Source organism: Gossypium hirsutum, chromosome D09 (genome assembly GCF_007990345.1).
Source record: "Gossypium hirsutum isolate 1008001.06 chromosome D09, Gossypium_hirsutum_v2.1, whole genome shotgun sequence".
Taxonomy (NCBI): Eukaryota; Viridiplantae; Streptophyta; class Magnoliopsida; order Malvales; family Malvaceae; genus Gossypium; species Gossypium hirsutum.
In genome coordinates this window covers 36,800,918-36,820,439 of record NC_053445.1, presented here as the reverse complement: position 1 = coordinate 36,820,439, position 19,522 = coordinate 36,800,918, and the positions used below count along the sequence as shown (strand labels likewise).

The following is a 19,522-nucleotide window of genomic DNA, read 5'->3' as shown; positions in this document are numbered from 1 at the left end:
ATCATGACTTTTAGCGGCGCTTTTCTCACAAACGCCACTATAAATCATGACCTTTAGCGGCGTTTGTAGAAATAAAGCGCCGCTAAAGGTCATGATCTATAGTGGCGTTAGTGGGAAAAGCGCCGCTAAAAAATATGATCTTTAGCAGTGCTTTTATTACAAACGCCGCTAAAAGTACTAAAGAATCCGTACTTTTAGCGGCGTTTGTGGAAAAACGCCACTAATTTTGGCAAATTTAAATGATACTTCAAATTCAATGAAAGATATATGATATAAATTGATAACTGAATTATAATTCAAAATATTCTTACAATAATATTAAAATTAACAATGTTAAAAATATTCTTACAATAACTAAAGCACACTAAAATGTTTACACAATCACCTCCCAGAAACAGGGGCAGCAGTAACCACAAGAAAAAAAAAATACACAAATCCAGAAACAACAGTTTTTGGCAATCACTTTTTCAGGAGTAATACCAAAAAAAGCAATCAACTCATCCTGAAAATGTAGATCACAAGCCCTTTGGTAAAGAAAAATTACAGCATACTTGAAAGAAGAAATTTCAGCCTCTGTGTTCTCCAATTGCCTCACCAATTTTAGCTCATTCGACTTTAATCTAAGTGCCTAAAAAGAAAAAAGCAGATGCCAGCATAAATAACTTTATACAAAAAAAAAAAAACATTCAATGGAAAATTAGCACAAATTAATAATTCGTTCATATATTCACCAAAAACCAGACTAAATTTTCATTTTTTATAAAATAAGAGGATAGAAGTCTAACAAATTAAAGTTTCCAATGAAATTCAGACTTACACCATTAAGTAAATAAGAGTTTTAAACTATCGGAGATCAAAACAAATTAGCAAAAACCAACTGTTCAAGTGCATGTATGCACCAAAAACAGGATCAAATTTCCAATTTTTGCAAATTAAGAGGATCAAATTCTAACAAATCAAAATTTCGAATGAAATTCAAAATTACACCATTAAGTAAATAAGAGTTTTAAATTACCTGAGATCAAAAACCCATTCTGGGTATAAACTTTTGTAACTATTTATTAAATCTGCAACGTCGTTTTAATGCTTTGGTTCAATATTAGCTGAAGCTTCTCTAAGTTCCTGCAATTTTAAAACAGCAAAATTTAAAAGAATAAAAAAACAAAAGCTTTTTTCGAGATGGGGATTCAATGAGGCAAAATACCTGTTCGTCAATGACGTTGATATCACTGAGTTTACGAGCAGATTTCTTCCCAGAACTGCCCATTTCTTTTGCTAAGAAATAGTTTCTTGAGAATCCAAATTCCTCTTCCTCCATCGCGATAAAATCCATTTTCTAAAGATTATTCGTTCAAACAAAAAATATTTGCAAAGATAATCGAAAATGAAAATGAAAATAAAATGACATTATACATGATTGGAGTGCTATACGAGTAATCATGTTGCAAGAAAAGTGGCCACTATGTAAGGTCACAAAATGACATCTATAGAGTATAGCAACATTAGGTTCAGAAGATAGCATTAAGCAACAGGAGAATCTCATTAGTTAAAGTAATCAATGGTATACAGAGTAGCAGGAAAACTTTATGAGATATCCTATCATCAGATTTCTATTTCTTTGCAGATAGGAATTCACATATTACAGATGAAATGGGCAAATGACCATCATAGATGACAACGTAGAGATGAACAGGTGAACCCGATCATAGACATTACCTGGGAAGGAGTTAAATAAATGATGGACGAGCATCACTCTCTCTGCTCTGAGCACATACACAAGAAAGACCTCAACCCAACCATGCTGTTGATCCTGCCACAACCTTAGCTGTAACAAAATAAAGCACTGTACTAAATTTCAAAAGAACCAGTACCTAAGACAACCACAGATTCTAAAAGATGGTTCACTTCAGCAGCTAATAAAAGCAAAAATCAAGAGAGAAAAAATGAGAAAAATGCATTCTGTCTCTAAGATTAGAACAGTGAAAGCGAAGGTATAAACATGTGCACCCCGTAAAGAAGGCTATAAAATCTTCATTATACATAGCATCTGTAAAATCATTAAACACCCAAACTTTTCTACGGGAGTAACAAAGATTGTCCCACAAACTGAAATACTAAGCAAGTTGTGAACCATGAACAAAATGTGGGCATATATACTCTATTTACGGGTAGATCTAAGAATTTGCTTCATGAAAACTTTATCTGGAATGAATTTGGCAGCCTTGAAATATACTAATGAATGGCTTCTACATAAGAGAAGAATGATCTACTTGCACAACAGAATGCGTGAAAATTAAGTTAAATTTAATAGATCTTAGAACAAAAATAGAATAAAACACAAAGGAGTGCATACATGTATGCAAGCATCAAAAGGAATTAATCCACAATGAATAAAACAAAGTTTCTGGACTTGTAAAATAACACCTTACCTTCAATTGACCAATGACACACAGAAGTTTGTGTGACTAGGCCAAGCATTTTTGGGGAAATCCATTTCCAAAATACAACCTGGACAAGAACCCAGGAGGTTTGATAAGCTCATGCAATCAAGTTTACCATCAAGGAAAAACAATAAAGGTGGAGAGCCCAAAAGCTAATGGCAGAATGTAATAGAACCATTACAAAGAAAATTTGAGATAACAAATGAATTTGACCTGTTCAGGCATCTGATGTGACTTCATTTTTGCTTTCATCTCTATGTTAAATATTTGCAAGTGATCTTGAGTTGTTCCGGGCAGTTGAGCTACAAAAAGCAATGTCAAAGATTATAAGTATGCTACATAGATAAATACAAAATAAAAGGAAACATAATACTAGATATATTGAAATCCTTCTCCATTAAATTGAAGCAAGTTACAGGAATATATGTACTTCACGACCTCTACTTCAAGCATATATTTCATTTCTTCGCGGACCCAAATTGAAGCAAAATTTTCTATACATATAGACCCGGAAATTTTTGTATCTGTGTCGTAATCTTGTTTAAGGTATTTTAAATTACTATGAATTTTGTATTTAAGCCATATTAATGTTATTGTTCAATGTCGTGCCATATTCATGGTATCACATTCTTTGTTCATTTTAGAAAGCATAAAGCAAGTAGCAAACTAACAATCAAAAGAAGCCTAAGTGTCAATTCAAACAAGATTGTACTGCACAAGTGTTCCGTAAAAGATACTCTCATACCCAACTAGGTTCTTGAACAGCCAGAGCCTAATCTAACAACATAAGAAAACCAGTTTATCAAAATTGTCAAAATTGAACAAATATCAAACAGCTTTTTCAATCTTTCTTTCATCTAAGAACTACAATCTCCAAGTAAGAAAATAGAGAACCAACTATTCATGGCTCCCGTATAGACGCACAAGCACCTCCCCTTTGATTATTTTCCAGGTTTACTGCTCTTACAAAGAGTTAAATGAATGTTACAACTTTATAGAATCACACAGCTGATAAGCAAAACGGAGCTACATGTTTAAACTCAACAACTGAAACAATTTCTCTGTAAATTCAAGCCACAAAAGTTTCTGCTGATATAATCTTATACAATTCAAACTGTAACTAAAATTCCCAAAGGCCTTGTGGCAAATGCCAATGCAAGCAGGCCAACCAAATAACTATAGGATCAAAAATGAAATTCAATGATTCAATTTTAAGTAAAAGGATTAAGGCAAATTTCAATGATTCGATAAATTAAATTGAACTCCATTTGTATAAACTACATCAGCTGCTATTTCAGATTTATTAACGTTAACTTACCTAAATCCCATACTTAAAACTTGATGTTGTTGTATTGTACAGCCTCTACATTAAACCCAATCGCTGCAAAAAAAGAATTCAAAAAAATGGCGCATCGAAGCTGTCAGTCATTTAGGAAAAAAAATGAAAACCCAAAACAAGAATGATAAAGAAGAATTGAGAGAGTAGCCAGCAAAGGCAAAGAATGATAAACAGAACCACATTAGCCAAAAAGAAACAAAACCGTAAACTTCTGGAATTCCGCTTCCTGTTACAGCCTTCGATTTTGGCCGTTGGCTTTAGTCGGAGAAAACAAACTGGGATTCTGCTGTTTCGAAAACAACGTCCCTACACGGCAGTGACTTCATTGTTCTCCGGTTATTGCCAAACCCAATATGAACACTAATTAATTACTAAAAACAAAAACAATTTTATTTTCAAGCTACTGTAACCTACCTTGCCTACTTTTTACATTGCTATTTATCATCTTCATTTTTCTCATTGAGCGTCTTTGAATAATTTTTCTTTATTTCTCGATTTGATTCAATGGGGGAAGATGTTTCGGATCCTGTTGTATTTTTGCATGGCGACCTTGATTTGAAAATCATCGAAGCTCGATGTTTGCCAAACATGGATTTAATGGCGGAGCGTCTCCGTCGATGTTTCACGGTGTTCGACGTGTGCAAAGCCCCGTGTACAAGAGGAAAGAAGAAGAATGATAAAGTTAGGGGTTTTAGGGGGGAAATTTGAGAAAAAATCGACGCGAATTTTTTTAAGTAAAAAAAATTATTTTACTTTGAAAAAATCGACGTGGTTTTGTTTTGTTAAAAATTTTTTTTTTTATCTGCTAAAAATATTAGTTAAGTGATTTTATTTATTTATCAATTTTTTTAAAATCTAATATTTAAATATATCAAATGATTTAGATTAAAAATTTTTAAATATAAAAGCATTAATTGATTGTATAAAATTTCATCATTTAACAAATCTCAAGTAAACCTTAAATCCTAAACTATTTAATATATATAAAGTTTATCGATTATCTCTTAAATAATTTAAACTATAATCATAATTTTAATATATTAAAATTAATATTATATCTTTCACAATTATATAAGAAATTATTTAATATATAAATTAAAAAAACACTAATTAATTTAAACCCTAAACCCCTATCCCTTAAATCGTAAATCATAAAACATAACCTCGAAACCTTAAACCTTAAATCCTAACCCTTAAACAATAAACCATAAACCGTAATCCCTTAACCTATAATCCATAAACCTTAAAATAGTAACTCTTAAACCTTAAACCCTACACCATATACCCTAAACTATAATCATAATTAATTTAATATTTTAAAATTAATATTATCTCTTTTACGATTATATAAATTAAAAAACAACTAGTCATGTACCAAGAACACTATAATCATTATTTTAATATATTAAATTATTTAATATATAAATTGTAATAGCCTAAATTTGCCCGACCCACATACAGTTCAAAAATTTTAAAAAAAAACCAAATTAAAGATCCAATAAAAAAGCAGTCCATAAAGTCTGGTTACAATAAAGTCTAATCCAATGCAATAGGCCTAATTTCTCAATACCAAGCCCAAACACTAAACCCAATTAGTCTAACCCTAAGCCCATTACATTAAAAAAACAGAGCTGAAACCCTAGCCTTCAGCAGCTATTGCGCCGCAATCGAACACAGGCTCCCCTCTGAACCATACCTCGCACGTGCGCCACCGCCACGTACCACGCCTCCACGTCCACTGCTCCGTACACCTTCCAACACAAACGAACACAGCACAGAAAAAAGAAAAGGACAACATATTGTATTTTTATTTTTATTTTTATTTTATTTTCCTTTTTCGACTATAAAAGAAAAGGAAAATCCCTTTGTTTTTTTTACACAGATTCAGAACACAAAAAAATTTTGAAATACCAGGAGGTGATTTCTGAGTTTCTTTTGTTTTTATTTTTCTTTTCTTTCTTTTATTTTGTGTTCATCAGTTGTTTGTTAAGAACAGAAATAATAAAAGGGAAAGAGAGAGCATACCTGGTGACGAGATTTTGGCCCTCTCCGTCGACATCGGAGAATGGGTTAAGATCAGAAACCATTCGAATGCCCTCAGTACACAGAGCGGCACAGAGGGGCAGAGGTTGGTGTCTGTTTGTTAACAGACTGGTTTTAGGGTTATGAGGGGGGTTATATAGTGCGAAAAATGGCACCGTTTAGGGCCTGTTTCGGTGGCCCTAAAACGGTGTCGTATTGGTCGATTAGCCCCAGCAACCCGCGTGGTGACCCGACCCAAAGAGGATCCGCGCGTCTTTCAACACTTGGGTATATTGCGCAAAAGGCCCTTCTGCCCTTGCATGATTTTTAAATCGGTCCTTTTTATTTTTTTAATTTTTTGCCCTACATTTTGATATGGTGTCATTTTGGTCCACGTCACTGCGCTGTGTTTCGGGGAATGGAATAATTTCCAATCTGGCCCCCTTTTGATTTCGCGAATTGTAGTTTGGACCCTCCGTGTTTTTTAAATTACATTTGTGGCCCGTTAATTCTGTTTTGATTGCAGTTTGGTCCCTCTTGCGTTTTCTAATCACTTCATTATTTTTATTATTATTTGCTATTATTTTTTATTATTGTTATAATTATTATATTTGATTATAATTCTATTTACCTATATATATACACATTTGTTACTTTATTATTTACTGTTTTTATTATATATATACATATGTAATATATATTATTTAATTTTAAACTATATACATGTATATTTTATACATATATAACTTTCATTAAAATTATTTTTACCTCACATACATTATGTTGTTGGTTTGGTATTATTTTCTATTTAGTATGTAATACTTATTTAGGTTAAGTGTATATTATTTTACATGTTTTTACTCTATTTTTGAATTTCCTTTTGAAACTCTTACATATATACATATATACATACATACATATATATATATATTATTTGCTTTAAATTTATTTTCCCACATGGTTTATTAATGATCATTCCCATCTTTCATGCTATTTATTTCTTAAATTATTTTTAAATTTGTATGTTTTATTTATGTTTATGTAAATTGCTTAGTTTCAATTAGCGTCCTATTACTTGCCAATGTTGGTATTTGTACGATATATGGTTGAGATAATTATTGCTATGCTTGTTTAAATTTATTTATTGACTATTCATTATTCATTAGTTTACATTTTAATCTCGAATTATCTTTTCGCGTTGTACGTTATCACTCCATCACACTTTATTCGTTTAAAAGGTTACGTCTAATATCGTTTAAATGTCAAAATCATTTTATACAAAAGTCTTTCAAAATAACACGACACTCAGAATTCGGGATCCTCGAAAAGATTGTGTCCTAACTTACTGGATTCCAATCTTCCTCGGGATCTAAGAAACCGAATATCCATTTTAATTAACGCATAAATAAAAAGCTCATTCTCGGGAATTCGATACGTGGTGTCCTAACTCATTGGATATGACATATTGTTTTCTCGAGACGAGGATTTTTCTAACAAATGAAAATAAAGGCAATATTCGATATTTAGGAATTTTGTGAAATCGAACCCTAACTTACTGGGTTTTGATTTTCTCATTTGACCTAAATAATCAAATATCCTTCTCAAAATGCACAGGTTTTAAAAGTCAAACTTAATTTTGAGGATTTGAAATGTTGCACTCTAACTTACTGAGTGTGACAATTTATTTCCTTGAAGTAAGTGAGCCTAATTATCCAATTCATTTTATTCAAGATAAAAGGATCATATTTTAAAATCTTTTCAAAGTTTCGACACTAAGACATTAAACAATCGATTCGGTACCAATTTTGGGTGTTACGAGGGTGCTAACCCTTCATCGTGCGTAACCGACTCCCAGACCTATTTTCTCAAATCTCGCAGACCTAAAATTTATTTTTAATGGTGAACCGATCACACCTTAATAAAATATCGGTGGCGACTCCCATTTTTGTTTTTAATAGTCGATTCCTGTTTCTCAAATAAAAGGATGGTTTTGACATAAATTATTTATAAATAATTTAAACTATACTCATAATTTTAATATATCAATTTAATATTATCTCTTTTACAATTATATAAGAAAATATTTAATATATAAATTAAAAAAACTAATTAATCTAAACCCTAAATTCTAAACCCCTAACTCTTAACTCTTAACCCTTGACCTCTAACCCCTAAACCTTAAACCCTAACCGTTAATCTATAACCTTAAACCATAAACTGTAACCGCTAAACCTAAACATTAAACCATAAATTGTAAACCATAACCCCTAAACCCATAATCCATAAACCTTAAAATAGTAACTCTTAAACCTTAAACTCTAAATCATATACCCTAAACCAAAAAACCTTAAACTATAGTGATAATTAATTCAATATTTTAAAATTAATACTATCTCTTTTACGATTATATAAGAATTTATTTAATATGTAAATTAAAAAACACTCAGTAATGTACCCAAAAAACTTTAAAATTATTTTAAATAATAGTATTTTAATTTTTCCATTTTTAACAAATATTTTTCTATGTTTTTTATTTCAAATTATTTCTATGTGTCAATAGACAGATAAAATATTTTTTGCAGCACTTTTTCAAAAATGCCGCTTCATTAAAAATGCCGCTAAAACCCTGAGCATTAGCGGCGCATTTTTCACAAACGCCGCTAAAGCCCCAATCATTAGCGGCTCTTTTTAACAAACGCCTCTAAAGCCCTGAGCATTAGCGACGCTTTTTAAAAAATGCCACTAAAGCCCCGAAAACTCAGAAAACAAAGTGTTGGGCTTAGGTTATTTGCGGCGCTTTTTGGAAAACGCAGCTAATGCTCATTTTTAGCAGCGTTTTTTAGAAGCGCCGCTAGTTCTTATTTTTAGCGGCGTTTTTTATCCAAACGCCACTAAAAACGCTGCTAAAAACCTATTTTGGTGTAGTGAACAATGAACAAATTCATTTATAAATTATATAATCAATTTTATTAAGCTTGCTTCATGTCAAATAATAAGCATTAATATTGTCAGGAGATGTGCAATCAACTAAGCATTGACTTTCTTTGTCTTCCCTTCACTTCTTCAAATAGATGAGTGTAAAGAACAGCTACTAATATTGTTCTTTCTCCGATTGGATAAGTTGACTTATTTTTAATCAACTTACTGAAATATAATTACTTTTTAACTATGGGCATGGTTTGATTGATGCTGCAGGCTATGTCACTACATATGTCATCACCTTACCAATTACTAATAAACAACGAAAAATAATCAATGGCAGCATTAGATTCTCCTAGTGATTCCTTTCACACTAGGGAAATGAGACGAAGCAGTTTCAAATTCTAAATTTATAAGCTAATACCAGCTATGCCTCTCACAATCAGGCAGCGTTCTGCATATATGCTGATTAATCACATAAATGGATGCATCGAGAAATTCCCCTCTGGAGCTCCCTGACCACTTTGAACCATATGACTTCGTTGAGGATCCTGACTTTGATCAGTTGGTCAATCTAATTCAAGGAGAAACCGAAGACGTGGTCTCCGCTTTCGATTATGATCTTATCAATGGCTGCTTTGATGACAAGCAGACTGGTGGAGCACCTGGGGATGCTTTCGAGTTTGATGCTACAAGCACCATGGTGTCGGATTTTAACTATGTTTTCAATGCGTTGCCTAGTTTTGATGGAGAAATAATGAAGGATAGGGAGGAAGATAGCGGCAAGGAAGACGAGTCTTCCGGGACAACAACAACAACATCATCGATGGCAACAAAGAAATCAAAGGCTGATCGGTCGAGAACTTTGATTTTGGAACGACGCAGGAGGGGTCAGACGAAGGAGAAACTCTATGCATTGCGTTCCTTGGTTCCTAATATAACTAAGGTATACCTTGTTTGCAGTGCGTGCTTTAATTGTGACTTATATGGATTAACACTAAAAAGAATTTCACTTAGACAGATTGTATGACGGAATTTGCAGTCTGTTGGTATAGAATGAAGCTACACTGATGGACTAAATTATAAAAATAATACAGTGAGGGTCAGGTCAAATCCGCCGGTATAAGTATGTAGTGACAGAATATTTATATCCATCAGTATAGCTCCACTTAAAAGATGGGTGCTAATTTTAGCTTGTTGGCGATGCTAATAAACTTATGCCTGCAGATGGACAAGAAATCCATAATTGGAGATGCTGTATTGTATGTGCAAGACTTGCAAATGCAGGCTAAGAAGCTAAAAGCTGAGATTGCTGGTCTTGAAGCATTGATGGCAGGGTACCAAGAAGAATCAATTAATAACCCCGTTAAGATTCGAGTTGCAAGAAACAACCATCCCATTTGCAAGAAGATTTTGAAGGTATTGAAGTGTATATATAGATTGTCTTGTCACTTAATAAACCTTTCTTCCATGGAAAGCAAATTAAACAAAATAATGCTTCCATGTTGATTTGCAGTTGGATATGTTTCAAGTGGAAGAAAGAGAGTTTTACGTTAGACTGGTTTGCAACAAAAGTGAAGGGGTTGCATTATCACTTTACAAGGCCCTTGAATCCCTTTCCAACTTCAAAGTTCAAAATTCCAGTCTGGCCACCGTTTCTGACACATTTGCATTAACATTTACTCTAAATGTAAGTGGCCCTTCAGTTTGTTGCTTTTAGTTGAGAGTTACATTCCCTTAACAAATCCGATATTGTTTTTGACCAAAATTTTATCTCTCAATTTTGTCAAGAACTTTGGTGGATTCACGGAATGAAAATGACTCATAATACTAGACCTAAGTGAAATCATGACAAATTGAAGAGATTGTACATGGTTTGACTCCACCATATAAACCATTTATAGACCGTGGGGTATTTCAACACTATTCTATTGCAAGAATCTGATTAGTTGCTATTGGTAAAACAGGTCAGAGATCGTGAGCAGTCCATGAACTTGTGAAACATGAAGTTATGGGTGAGTGGGGCTCTTCTAAACCGAGGATTTGAGTTGATAAATTGCCTGTAAATCCTCAATGAATTTAGCTGCATGCTGTTAGCCTGTTATCAACAGTTTTTCTTTCTTTTTCTTTGAGAAGTATTAATGAGCTGCGACTTTTGAGACCCTACTTTACTATAAAAGCTAACTTGTTTAATTCAGGGTTTGTAGTATATTATTGTGATGCAAATCTCGTTGACTTTGTCTAAATCCTGTTGTATTTGGTCGGCTTTACACTATTGGTCAGCGCTCAGCTGTGCCTAAGATTAAACTATCACATGTCCATGGTTTTTTGTTTTGGGATTTTCCTCAAGTTTTTCGTCATGGAATTTGGGTCTTATTTCACTTGCGTTGTAGTGTATTTATATGTGTAATTAATTATATTTTTATTTCATTTAATCAATGTAATTACTTATTATTTAAAATACATGATTAACTATTTTCATTTAATGTAATATAAAAATATTTGAAATATTTTATAATAAAAATTAGGTAAATTACACAAATGGTCACCAAACTTTCAAAAGTTTTCATTTTAGGCACAAAAAAAGTTTACAATTTAAGCACAAATGTAATATAGTTCCATCATTTTGGTCACTTCACAAAAATCTGACAATGAATAATTTCTAAAATTTTGATTTTCCACATAATTTAAAAATTTATCATTTTAGTCCCCTACCCTAAAAATTGGGGACATTTGCATTGCTGAAGCCCCTTTTCTCTAGTCTAAGAGTAACCCCATGAGTGAAGAGAAGAAATTGGGAAGGGAAACGAAGGAAAGCAAGAAGGAAATGGAAGATGAATGTGGTTCTTCAATTCTTGTTACCCTCTTCCCAGCAAATCAAAGCGGAAAGCAGTGGCAAGAATCACCATGGCTATTCATTCCTACAAATGAATAAAAACCCATAATTGTTTTGTGAATTGAGGTGTGCATCAGCTACCTATTGTGTTGTTTTCTTTGACATTATTTTACATTACTTTAGATATTTTTGAATAAAATTAAATACAAAAATATGAATATTTCATTTTTTTAAAAGTAAGGAGATAATTTATTTTGAATTTAGTTTTTAAAAAATAAAATCAATTTAATCTTTTCAAAATTAAGTGAGAAGTAGCTATTTATCTATTTATTCTATTCAACACAATTTTTGTTGACATTTTTGAATTAAGTGAATATTGATTTTGGTTATCAAACACACATAAAAAAATCAAATATTAAAAATTTTCTTTTTTGATAAAATAAAAATATTTAATGATTTACCAAAAAATTGATCAACCAAGGATTTTGATAGGAGGAATAAAATATACAACAATTGGATTTATGCATTACCACCAATAAGCGGAATCTCAAAACAAAGGGGAAACCTTAATTCCATCGATGTTAAGCTAATGGGAGATAGCAACAATCATGCGCTTGAAATGAGGGTTAAATTTGGCAAATTTAGTGCATTAAATGTTCTGAAAGGAAAAGGATTATGCAAATGGAATGGTGGATTTATTTCGACGTTTTAATGAGACATGATATTACTCTCAACAACCATCAGGCATTATATTAAATCAACTCTTTAACACATCCGAACAACTTAAAATACATCATTTGAATATCATAAATCACAACTTTCAGACACTATAAATTGCAGCATTTAACACCTAAATTTTTAGCTTACTAACACCATAAATTCATATCCATTTGGACATCATTAGTTAACATTTAACAATTTAGTTTCACATTGTTCAGACCATTTTAATTTCCTCATCATTTGGATAATCTTTAATTATTATCTGGACAACAATAAACAACCATCGATCAGATCACCTAAATTGGTAAGAAATTAGACAGCATGCATGCAAATTGCATGCTTCAGCAGCTCCCTCGACAGCTAGAAATTTCACTAAAATTTCACTAAATTCCACCACTCATACTAGCATAAAGATGCAACAAAACAACCAAGGAAGAAAAGGTAAAGAACTCAGTATCATTTATTTAATTAAATAAATAACATATGCAATTGTTGCAATTTTAGCAAGTTTAAACATCTTTAAACAGGGAAATTAAATGCTGAAAGTCCAGCATTTGGACAGAGGCCAAAGTTGGCATTTAACCTCTCATAATTCCCTATTATTTCAATCAGTAACAGTCCATATCCTCAACAAATTTAAGTATATTCAGTTCAGCAATTTCATACTTAAAATTTCAAACTTTACATAGGTATTAAATGAATACATTTCAGTCTAATATTAAAGCTCCAAATGATAAAAGAAAGAAAAATTGCAGAACAATGTATTAAATGAATACATTTTAGTCTAAAATTCCACAACTTGATAGTAAAGCATTTTCCTCCATGTCTCTCACTTTAAAATATAAGACAGAACTATAAGCATTTTCAAAACTCATATGGGAGTAGTGCAGGCCTCCTTGCGCAGTTGCGCCTAAGACTTACACTCATGTGGAGTTTGAATCTTTTGGACCTTTAAAAATCCAACATCAACTTTGACTAGAAATGAACTTAGGCTTGACCACTAATCGCACTTAGTTTCGACCTTAATGAACTTAGCCTGATCTTAAACAACAATTAATCTAAATAGGAGTGATGCTCAAACACATTCGTATGGTTAGCTTTCCAACTAGTTGGCATATATGCTTTATGCAGGATTCTGTGTTTGGTATTTTGTTCCTTTTGTTTGATATATAAATCTGCATATCATTTTGATTTTATTAAGCAGCTAAATTTCCAGTAAATTAACTTAGATTCACCATATTTTGTAACCGAAACTTCGGATGTGGTCTATACTCGACCGCTGATTCACGAATCCGGCCTTAAAGACTAACTTATAAAGCCAAGAATCTAATATAAGCAATGATGTAAATGTAATGAAGCAAATTGATATCTTGGTTTCATCTAAACCCTTTTAATTGTCCAAAAAAACAGATGATAAGATTAAGTAACCAAAAGCTGCAGGGAATCAAATGAACCTACATGAAAGAAGGCCCCTCTTGAACAGCTCTAATGAATGAAGCCTATTGAATCTCTCACGGTTTAAATTCAAGAAAGAAAATTATGACAGCATGGAAATGCTCAATTTGAAACACTAAAACAGCAGCTTGATACATTTAAATTATAATTTAATTTGTCATGCTGGTTTGTAGAACAACTTTGCAAATTTTTACAGTGAAAGACCCTACATAGCTTGATACAAATTCAACTCATTTTCTCCAACTGAAGCTAAAGAAACATATGGGTATGTTATGTTTCAGACCGATATTGTTCATGCTTCTCTAACCAAACTCTGCAAGAAATCAGCTTATAAATTCAACCACATTTAGTATAAATTTGTCTTAGTATTAATGAACCCAGTTTGCATCTAATGCGAGGGCAGCCATTGGAGAACAAAAGCACCACAATACTAAATCCTCAACAGTATCCCACAACATACGAGCATCAAATTTCTACTAATCCTTTTCAGATTGTTACCAAACCCGATTTGTTGACTGAATAATGTTTTACAATGATGCTATGATTTTCACATTTAAGACAAGTACATGCATAGCATGAATTAATACAAGCACACCAAAAGCTAACCCTACAGATCACTTACCCATCTAGCGTACTCTAAAAATGGAAGTGGTTTCAGTTACAGCATATTTAGTTACACCCTTATTCCGTGGGCCCCACTAATCTCCACTTAATCTCGTGTTTGGTTTGATATATTGCCTATTACAGGCCTATTACAATACGGATATATTCCTCATTTTCTCTACTTCAACAACGATTAGCCATTCCGTTCCAAAAGTAAGGATTAGCTAATCGTTTCTGTTTTACCCTCCCAGCCAAAATCTGCTGCTCTACCCTACCCTCTCCCTCCCAACATTAACAGCAGTACACAACCCACCAAACTCCAAGGCAAAAGTCTTTGAAGACCTATCATCTCTTTTATTCTATTACCGATTGGATCCAAACAAAGGATTTTTTTGCCCTTTTAATGGATCATTGGTATTTTATAGGATTTTTGCTTCTTATTTTGCTTCATCTCTGTTTGGTTTCAGCTGAGATCAATGGATCGGTGCTTGAAATGAAGAGAGGAACTTCTTCGGTTCCATTTGATCCCACTCGTGTTACTCAACTCTCATGGCACCCTAGGTCATTTTAATTTCTCTCTTATTCTTTTTCACATTTTGTAACTTTTTTCTGTTTAATTTACTCAAAATTGTAAACTTTATGTTTTTATTTTTATTTTCGGGGCTTTCCTTTACAAAGTATTTTTATCAAGTGAGGAATGCGATCACCTTATTACTCTGGTAAGCAACATTTTTTTAAACTAATTTTTTGATTAATTTCGATTTGTGATGTTAACCCCCTCCCCTTTTTTTCTTAAAATGTGTGAATTTCAGGCTAAGGATAAATTAGAGAAGTCAATGGTGGCGGATAATGAATCGGGTGATAGCATTGAGAGTGAAGTTCGAACCAGCTTTGGCATGTTTCTTCAAAAAGCTCAGGTATATAATTAAATTACCCCTTTTTTTAGTTTAAATCTGTGAAATTAGCTGGAATTCTGTTAATGGAAGATAGAAATATTACAGCGGTGAAGGCAGTTCACTTATTCTTCATAAATAACCAAATTTTGGATGGTAGTTTATGACAGATGATGTTTTAGGTGTCTTTTACTCCTTTCCCTTAATGATTCATTCACACTTAATCTAGGGCAAGCTTATTACCTAAAGAATCTGTTTCCTCACTGAATGCATTGAAAGTTAAAGATGATAGTTGTGCTCTTTGGTATTGGCTTAAGCTTTTGGGATAATTACTTTCCCTTAATGCTGTATCAGATATCTCGAGTAAGACTCCTGATAACTGATTTACTACTTATTTCTTCCCCTGCTGTCTTGTTGCTCACTGGGGAATGCGTTACTGCTTTAATCATTCTTCAGTTTGCACCTTTTTCTTCACTGGAGTTCAGGTCCAAATGTGTACTGCTTAGTATTAGTTACTTGTTTCATTAAGTTTAGAGATCGTTTACTCAATACTAATTTTGATGACTCAGATTGTTTATTTTTGTGGACCGTGTTCGGAAAGCATTGTATATGCTGATTCTTGAGGTTCAAATGCTTATGTGGTGTCCTTTATTTCTCATGTGAAGGATGAAGTAGTTGCTGATATTGAAGCTAGGATTGCTGTATGGACCTTCCTTCCAGCAAGTATATATCATTTCTTGCTTGTTGTTACCCTATAATTTCTTAATCTACGTTGAATGGTGTTTTCTCATCTTATTTTAATATGGCACACCAACCAGAGAATGGGGAGTCCATGCAAATACTACATTACGAGAATGGTCAAAAGTATGAGCCACATTTCGATTATTTTCATGACAAGGCTAATCAAGAGCTGGGCGGTCACCGTATAGCCACTGTACTGATGTATTTGTCTGATGTTGAGAGTGGTGGGGAAACTGTGTTTCCAAATGCAGAGGTAAGCATTTGACTGTGAATTTTTTATTCCCCCTATTTATGTTTGCTCTCTTCCTATTCTATCATTGTTAAATGCTTACATTTCCATTTTATTTTGTTCATCACTTACTAGTCTGCCTTCTGCAGGGAAAACTTTCTCAGCCAAAGGATGATAGCTGGTCAGATTGTGCAAAAAATGGATATGCAGGTAATACTATGATTTCCATTGGAGATTTTGTGAAATGCTTACTGTGTTGTGTTTTTACTTTTCTCGGATATTAATATGCTAGATCATACCGATCTGTTGGAAGAATTTTCATTTGATTCTAGCTGATAAAATCTCACTTTAATGAACAAGTGAAATTAAGTTTGCCACTTTTGTTTGTATGATTGGCTTGTGATCTGTATTCCAATGAATTCTGCAGATATTACTATGAACCTGCTGTATATGTTCATAGCTTCTTATTTAATTGTTCTCGGATAAAATTGCCACCTTAGAAATCCAACCATATAATCATCACAAAATTTTCTACTCTTAACTGTTGAGATCTCAAGTTACTATTAACAAGTGAGGTTTTATTTTCCACTGGAGAGATCTCAAGTTCTATTTTCTATATTGTTTAGAGTAAATAGTCTTACTCTTAACTGTTACTGAATGTTGTTGTTGTTGTCTTTTCCACCAAAAATTGTAGGATCCTTTTAATGGAATCTATCTTTCAAAGATTTTGATGTACTACCATGGTGTATCAAAATTTTAAGTAGAGATTAACCACAAATTAACTCTTTCTATTAATTGCTTAAGAGGTTGAAAATAACAGTCTAAAGCTCAAGCAATGAGTGGCAGGCTTATGACTTATGAGCAATGATTTCAAAAGAGAGAGATAAGAAATGAACAGACAAAAGTGATTGGTGTACATTTGTTACTTCTGCATGTATGAATGAGTTTTGTTGGCTTGTTTTTCTAGTAGTTATTATTTATCAAATTTTCTATGATTTTTAAATGAGTTTTAACAAGAGTTATCTCACACTACTGCAGCAAATTTCTTCTTATATATTTTAGGGTTTATTTTTGTATGTGCATGCAAATGGTTGGGGTGTACACTTGCTACCTCTGCACGTGTGAATAAATTTTGTTGCTCAATTTTTTCATTTTCAAACTTTTATTTTAACAAGGAGTAAATTTCAACCAAATTCTAGCCATTCTTTTCTAATGATATGTAAAGTTTTTTTTTTTTGAAACAAAAGAGAATTCCTATGGTACATTCTTATACATGATCCATATTCTTAAGTAAAAGCCTTTGTGAATTACATTAATGATTATACTTTTATTCATAATATACCTATGGTATTATTAACATCGTGTAAGGCCAATATGGATAGGTGGTGATGGAACCTTACTATCATAATTTTGTTTTTGGTATGTATTTTATGAGCGTTAATTCATCATACTATTATTATGAGCGTTAATTCTGCTGAATATATCTAGATCTTTGTTTATAGAGAATCGACTGAATTGCAAAATTTTAGCATCTGCTATGATGAATGTCACCTGACTGGTAATCATTTCAGGGCACCCTGACTCAGTACTACGAATAGCTGCTAGTAAGTCTAGAGAATTTGAGGCTGTATACGGGAAACACCGAAGCAAGGGATCTGAAGACAAGTTGCCAATGCAAAGTAGTCTTGACGAAATGGTAGTTTTTATTCGGGAACTAATCAGCCTTACACGCTTAAAGACATGGGAGGGGGCACTTGTATTAGGTCATTGACTCAACTTCAACAGAGGGCAAGGATGCTTCTACATCAACATTGATTGAATGAAATCCATGTAATATTTGTAATTTTTCCCAGGGTCATTCATTTTCGGATATAGTTAGTGATGTGAATATGATTGTGACTAATATGCTATCTAGCATTTTGTAAAGTTTGGGTGGGCTAGAAAATTGGAAAACATATTAGTTGGTAGCTGGAAGGTTGAAATGAGCTGACCGGCATTTTGTACAATGCATTTCTAATGAGAAAAAATTGTTAGTTATAATTATTTTAAATTTTATTAAATCATATATTTTAATTAAAATATATTTAATATTAATTATTTCAAATTATATTTTATAGTATTATATATTATGATTTTAGTAAATTCATATAAGAATATTGATTATTAAGAATTTTATTAAATTATATATTTTAATTATAATATATTTAATAATAATTATGTTAAATTATCTATATTATGATTTGAGTAAATTCATATAAGAATATTAATTATTAAGAATTTTATTAAATTATATATTTTAATTAAAATATATTTAATAATAATTATGTTTAAATATGATTAAATTATTTATTATTGATATTAATAATCTTATTAAATTTTAAATAACAATAACAATAATCATTTACCCAAACAAATTTATGCTAAGGGTATTCTAGTCATTTTAGTTTTTTCCATTATGCTATTACACTTCTATTCCATTCAACCAAACACAAGATTACTATTACGTCTCTATTCCATTACATTCAACCAAACAGTTGATTTGCTATTACACCTCTATTCCATTACACCTCTAATCCAATACAGCGAACCAAACGTGCCCTAGGAGTATTGGAAGATGTTGGTTAACCATCAAGTTTTTTGTATGGCATAGGTGGTTTCGGCATCCAAAGTAGGAGACGTTACCTACCTGCCCATTAGGGCTCTTTGTTTAGGCGATGGGGACAACACCTCCCTCATAGCATTGTTGCCCTTGTTTATAAGGGTATACAAACTTCGATTAAACTCAACTTGAAAAAATTGAAATAAATTATGAATTTTAAATTATTCGAATTAAATTAATCAACTTAAACGACTTTATCGAATCAACTCAATTTTTTTTTTCGAATTTTAAGTTCGAATCGAGTTGAATTTTCAAATTCAAATAAATTGAATGAACAAACCCTTTTACTTTCCCCAAATAAATTTTATTTCCCCCCAAAACTTTTACTTCCTCTCAAACCCCAAAAAACTTTTTTTTTTGAATTTATATCTACTATTTATATTGTTGAATTAAATTTCACATTTTGTACAATTTATTTTATTTGAATTGTTTAATCATGTTGAATTTTTATCAATTTCTGTTAAAATTGAATTATTAATGATAACATAAAATATTCTTGTTAAATTTTCTGTATCAATTTTACATTTTATTTTTAAAATAAATTTTATTAAAAAATGACAAATTTTTACCTTTAATGTATTTTTTAGTTTCAAAATCATTACTTTTCGATCATAAGATAATTGTATAATCATTTTCTACAATGGCGGAACATGATGGGTGCTAGG

At 32.0% G+C, this 19,522-nt stretch overlaps 2 protein-coding genes and 1 long non-coding RNA gene across 9 annotated transcripts; 2 read left to right on the top strand and 1 right to left on the bottom strand.

The window, feature by feature from the left end:
• Positions 1–292: 292 nt before the first annotated feature.
• Positions 293–4,502, bottom strand: LOC107891602 (uncharacterized). 7 transcript variants are annotated; one of them, XR_005918074.1, is made up of 9 exons: positions 4,195–4,481; positions 3,983–4,100; positions 3,760–3,822; positions 2,655–2,743; positions 2,430–2,508; positions 1,717–1,825; positions 1,205–1,336; positions 1,016–1,122; positions 293–628 (listed from the first exon to the last, which is right to left on the bottom strand). It is a non-coding gene; the product is annotated as an uncharacterized lncRNA (long non-coding RNA). The 7 variants fall into 7 exon arrangements; XR_001682259.2 differs by having other exon boundaries at positions 3,983–4,086; positions 4,195–4,480; XR_001682258.2 differs by lacking the exon at positions 3,983–4,100 and having other exon boundaries at positions 4,195–4,502.
• Positions 4,503–9,165: 4,663 nt separating this feature from the next.
• Positions 9,166–11,106, top strand: LOC107892911 (transcription factor FER-LIKE IRON DEFICIENCY-INDUCED TRANSCRIPTION FACTOR). The gene is made up of 4 exons (XM_016817929.2): positions 9,166–9,667; positions 9,949–10,140; positions 10,238–10,411; positions 10,689–11,106. The coding sequence occupies exons 1-4, from the start codon at positions 9,203–9,205 to the stop codon at positions 10,719–10,721; spliced, it is 864 nt and encodes a 287-aa protein (XP_016673418.1). The 5' UTR covers positions 9,166–9,202; the 3' UTR covers positions 10,722–11,106.
• Positions 11,107–11,497: 391 nt separating this feature from the next.
• On the top strand, positions 11,498–18,124 carry LOC107892572 (probable prolyl 4-hydroxylase 7). Its single transcript, XM_041100216.1, has 10 exons — positions 11,498–11,564; positions 14,803–14,868; positions 14,972–15,054; positions 15,148–15,252; positions 15,583–15,713; positions 15,798–15,852; positions 15,894–15,951; positions 15,993–16,222; positions 16,348–16,408; positions 17,770–18,124. The coding sequence occupies exons 1-10, from the start codon at positions 11,498–11,500 to the stop codon at positions 17,967–17,969; spliced, it is 1,056 nt and encodes a 351-aa protein (XP_040956150.1). The 3' UTR covers positions 17,970–18,124.
• Positions 18,125–19,522: the final 1,398 nt, after the last annotated feature.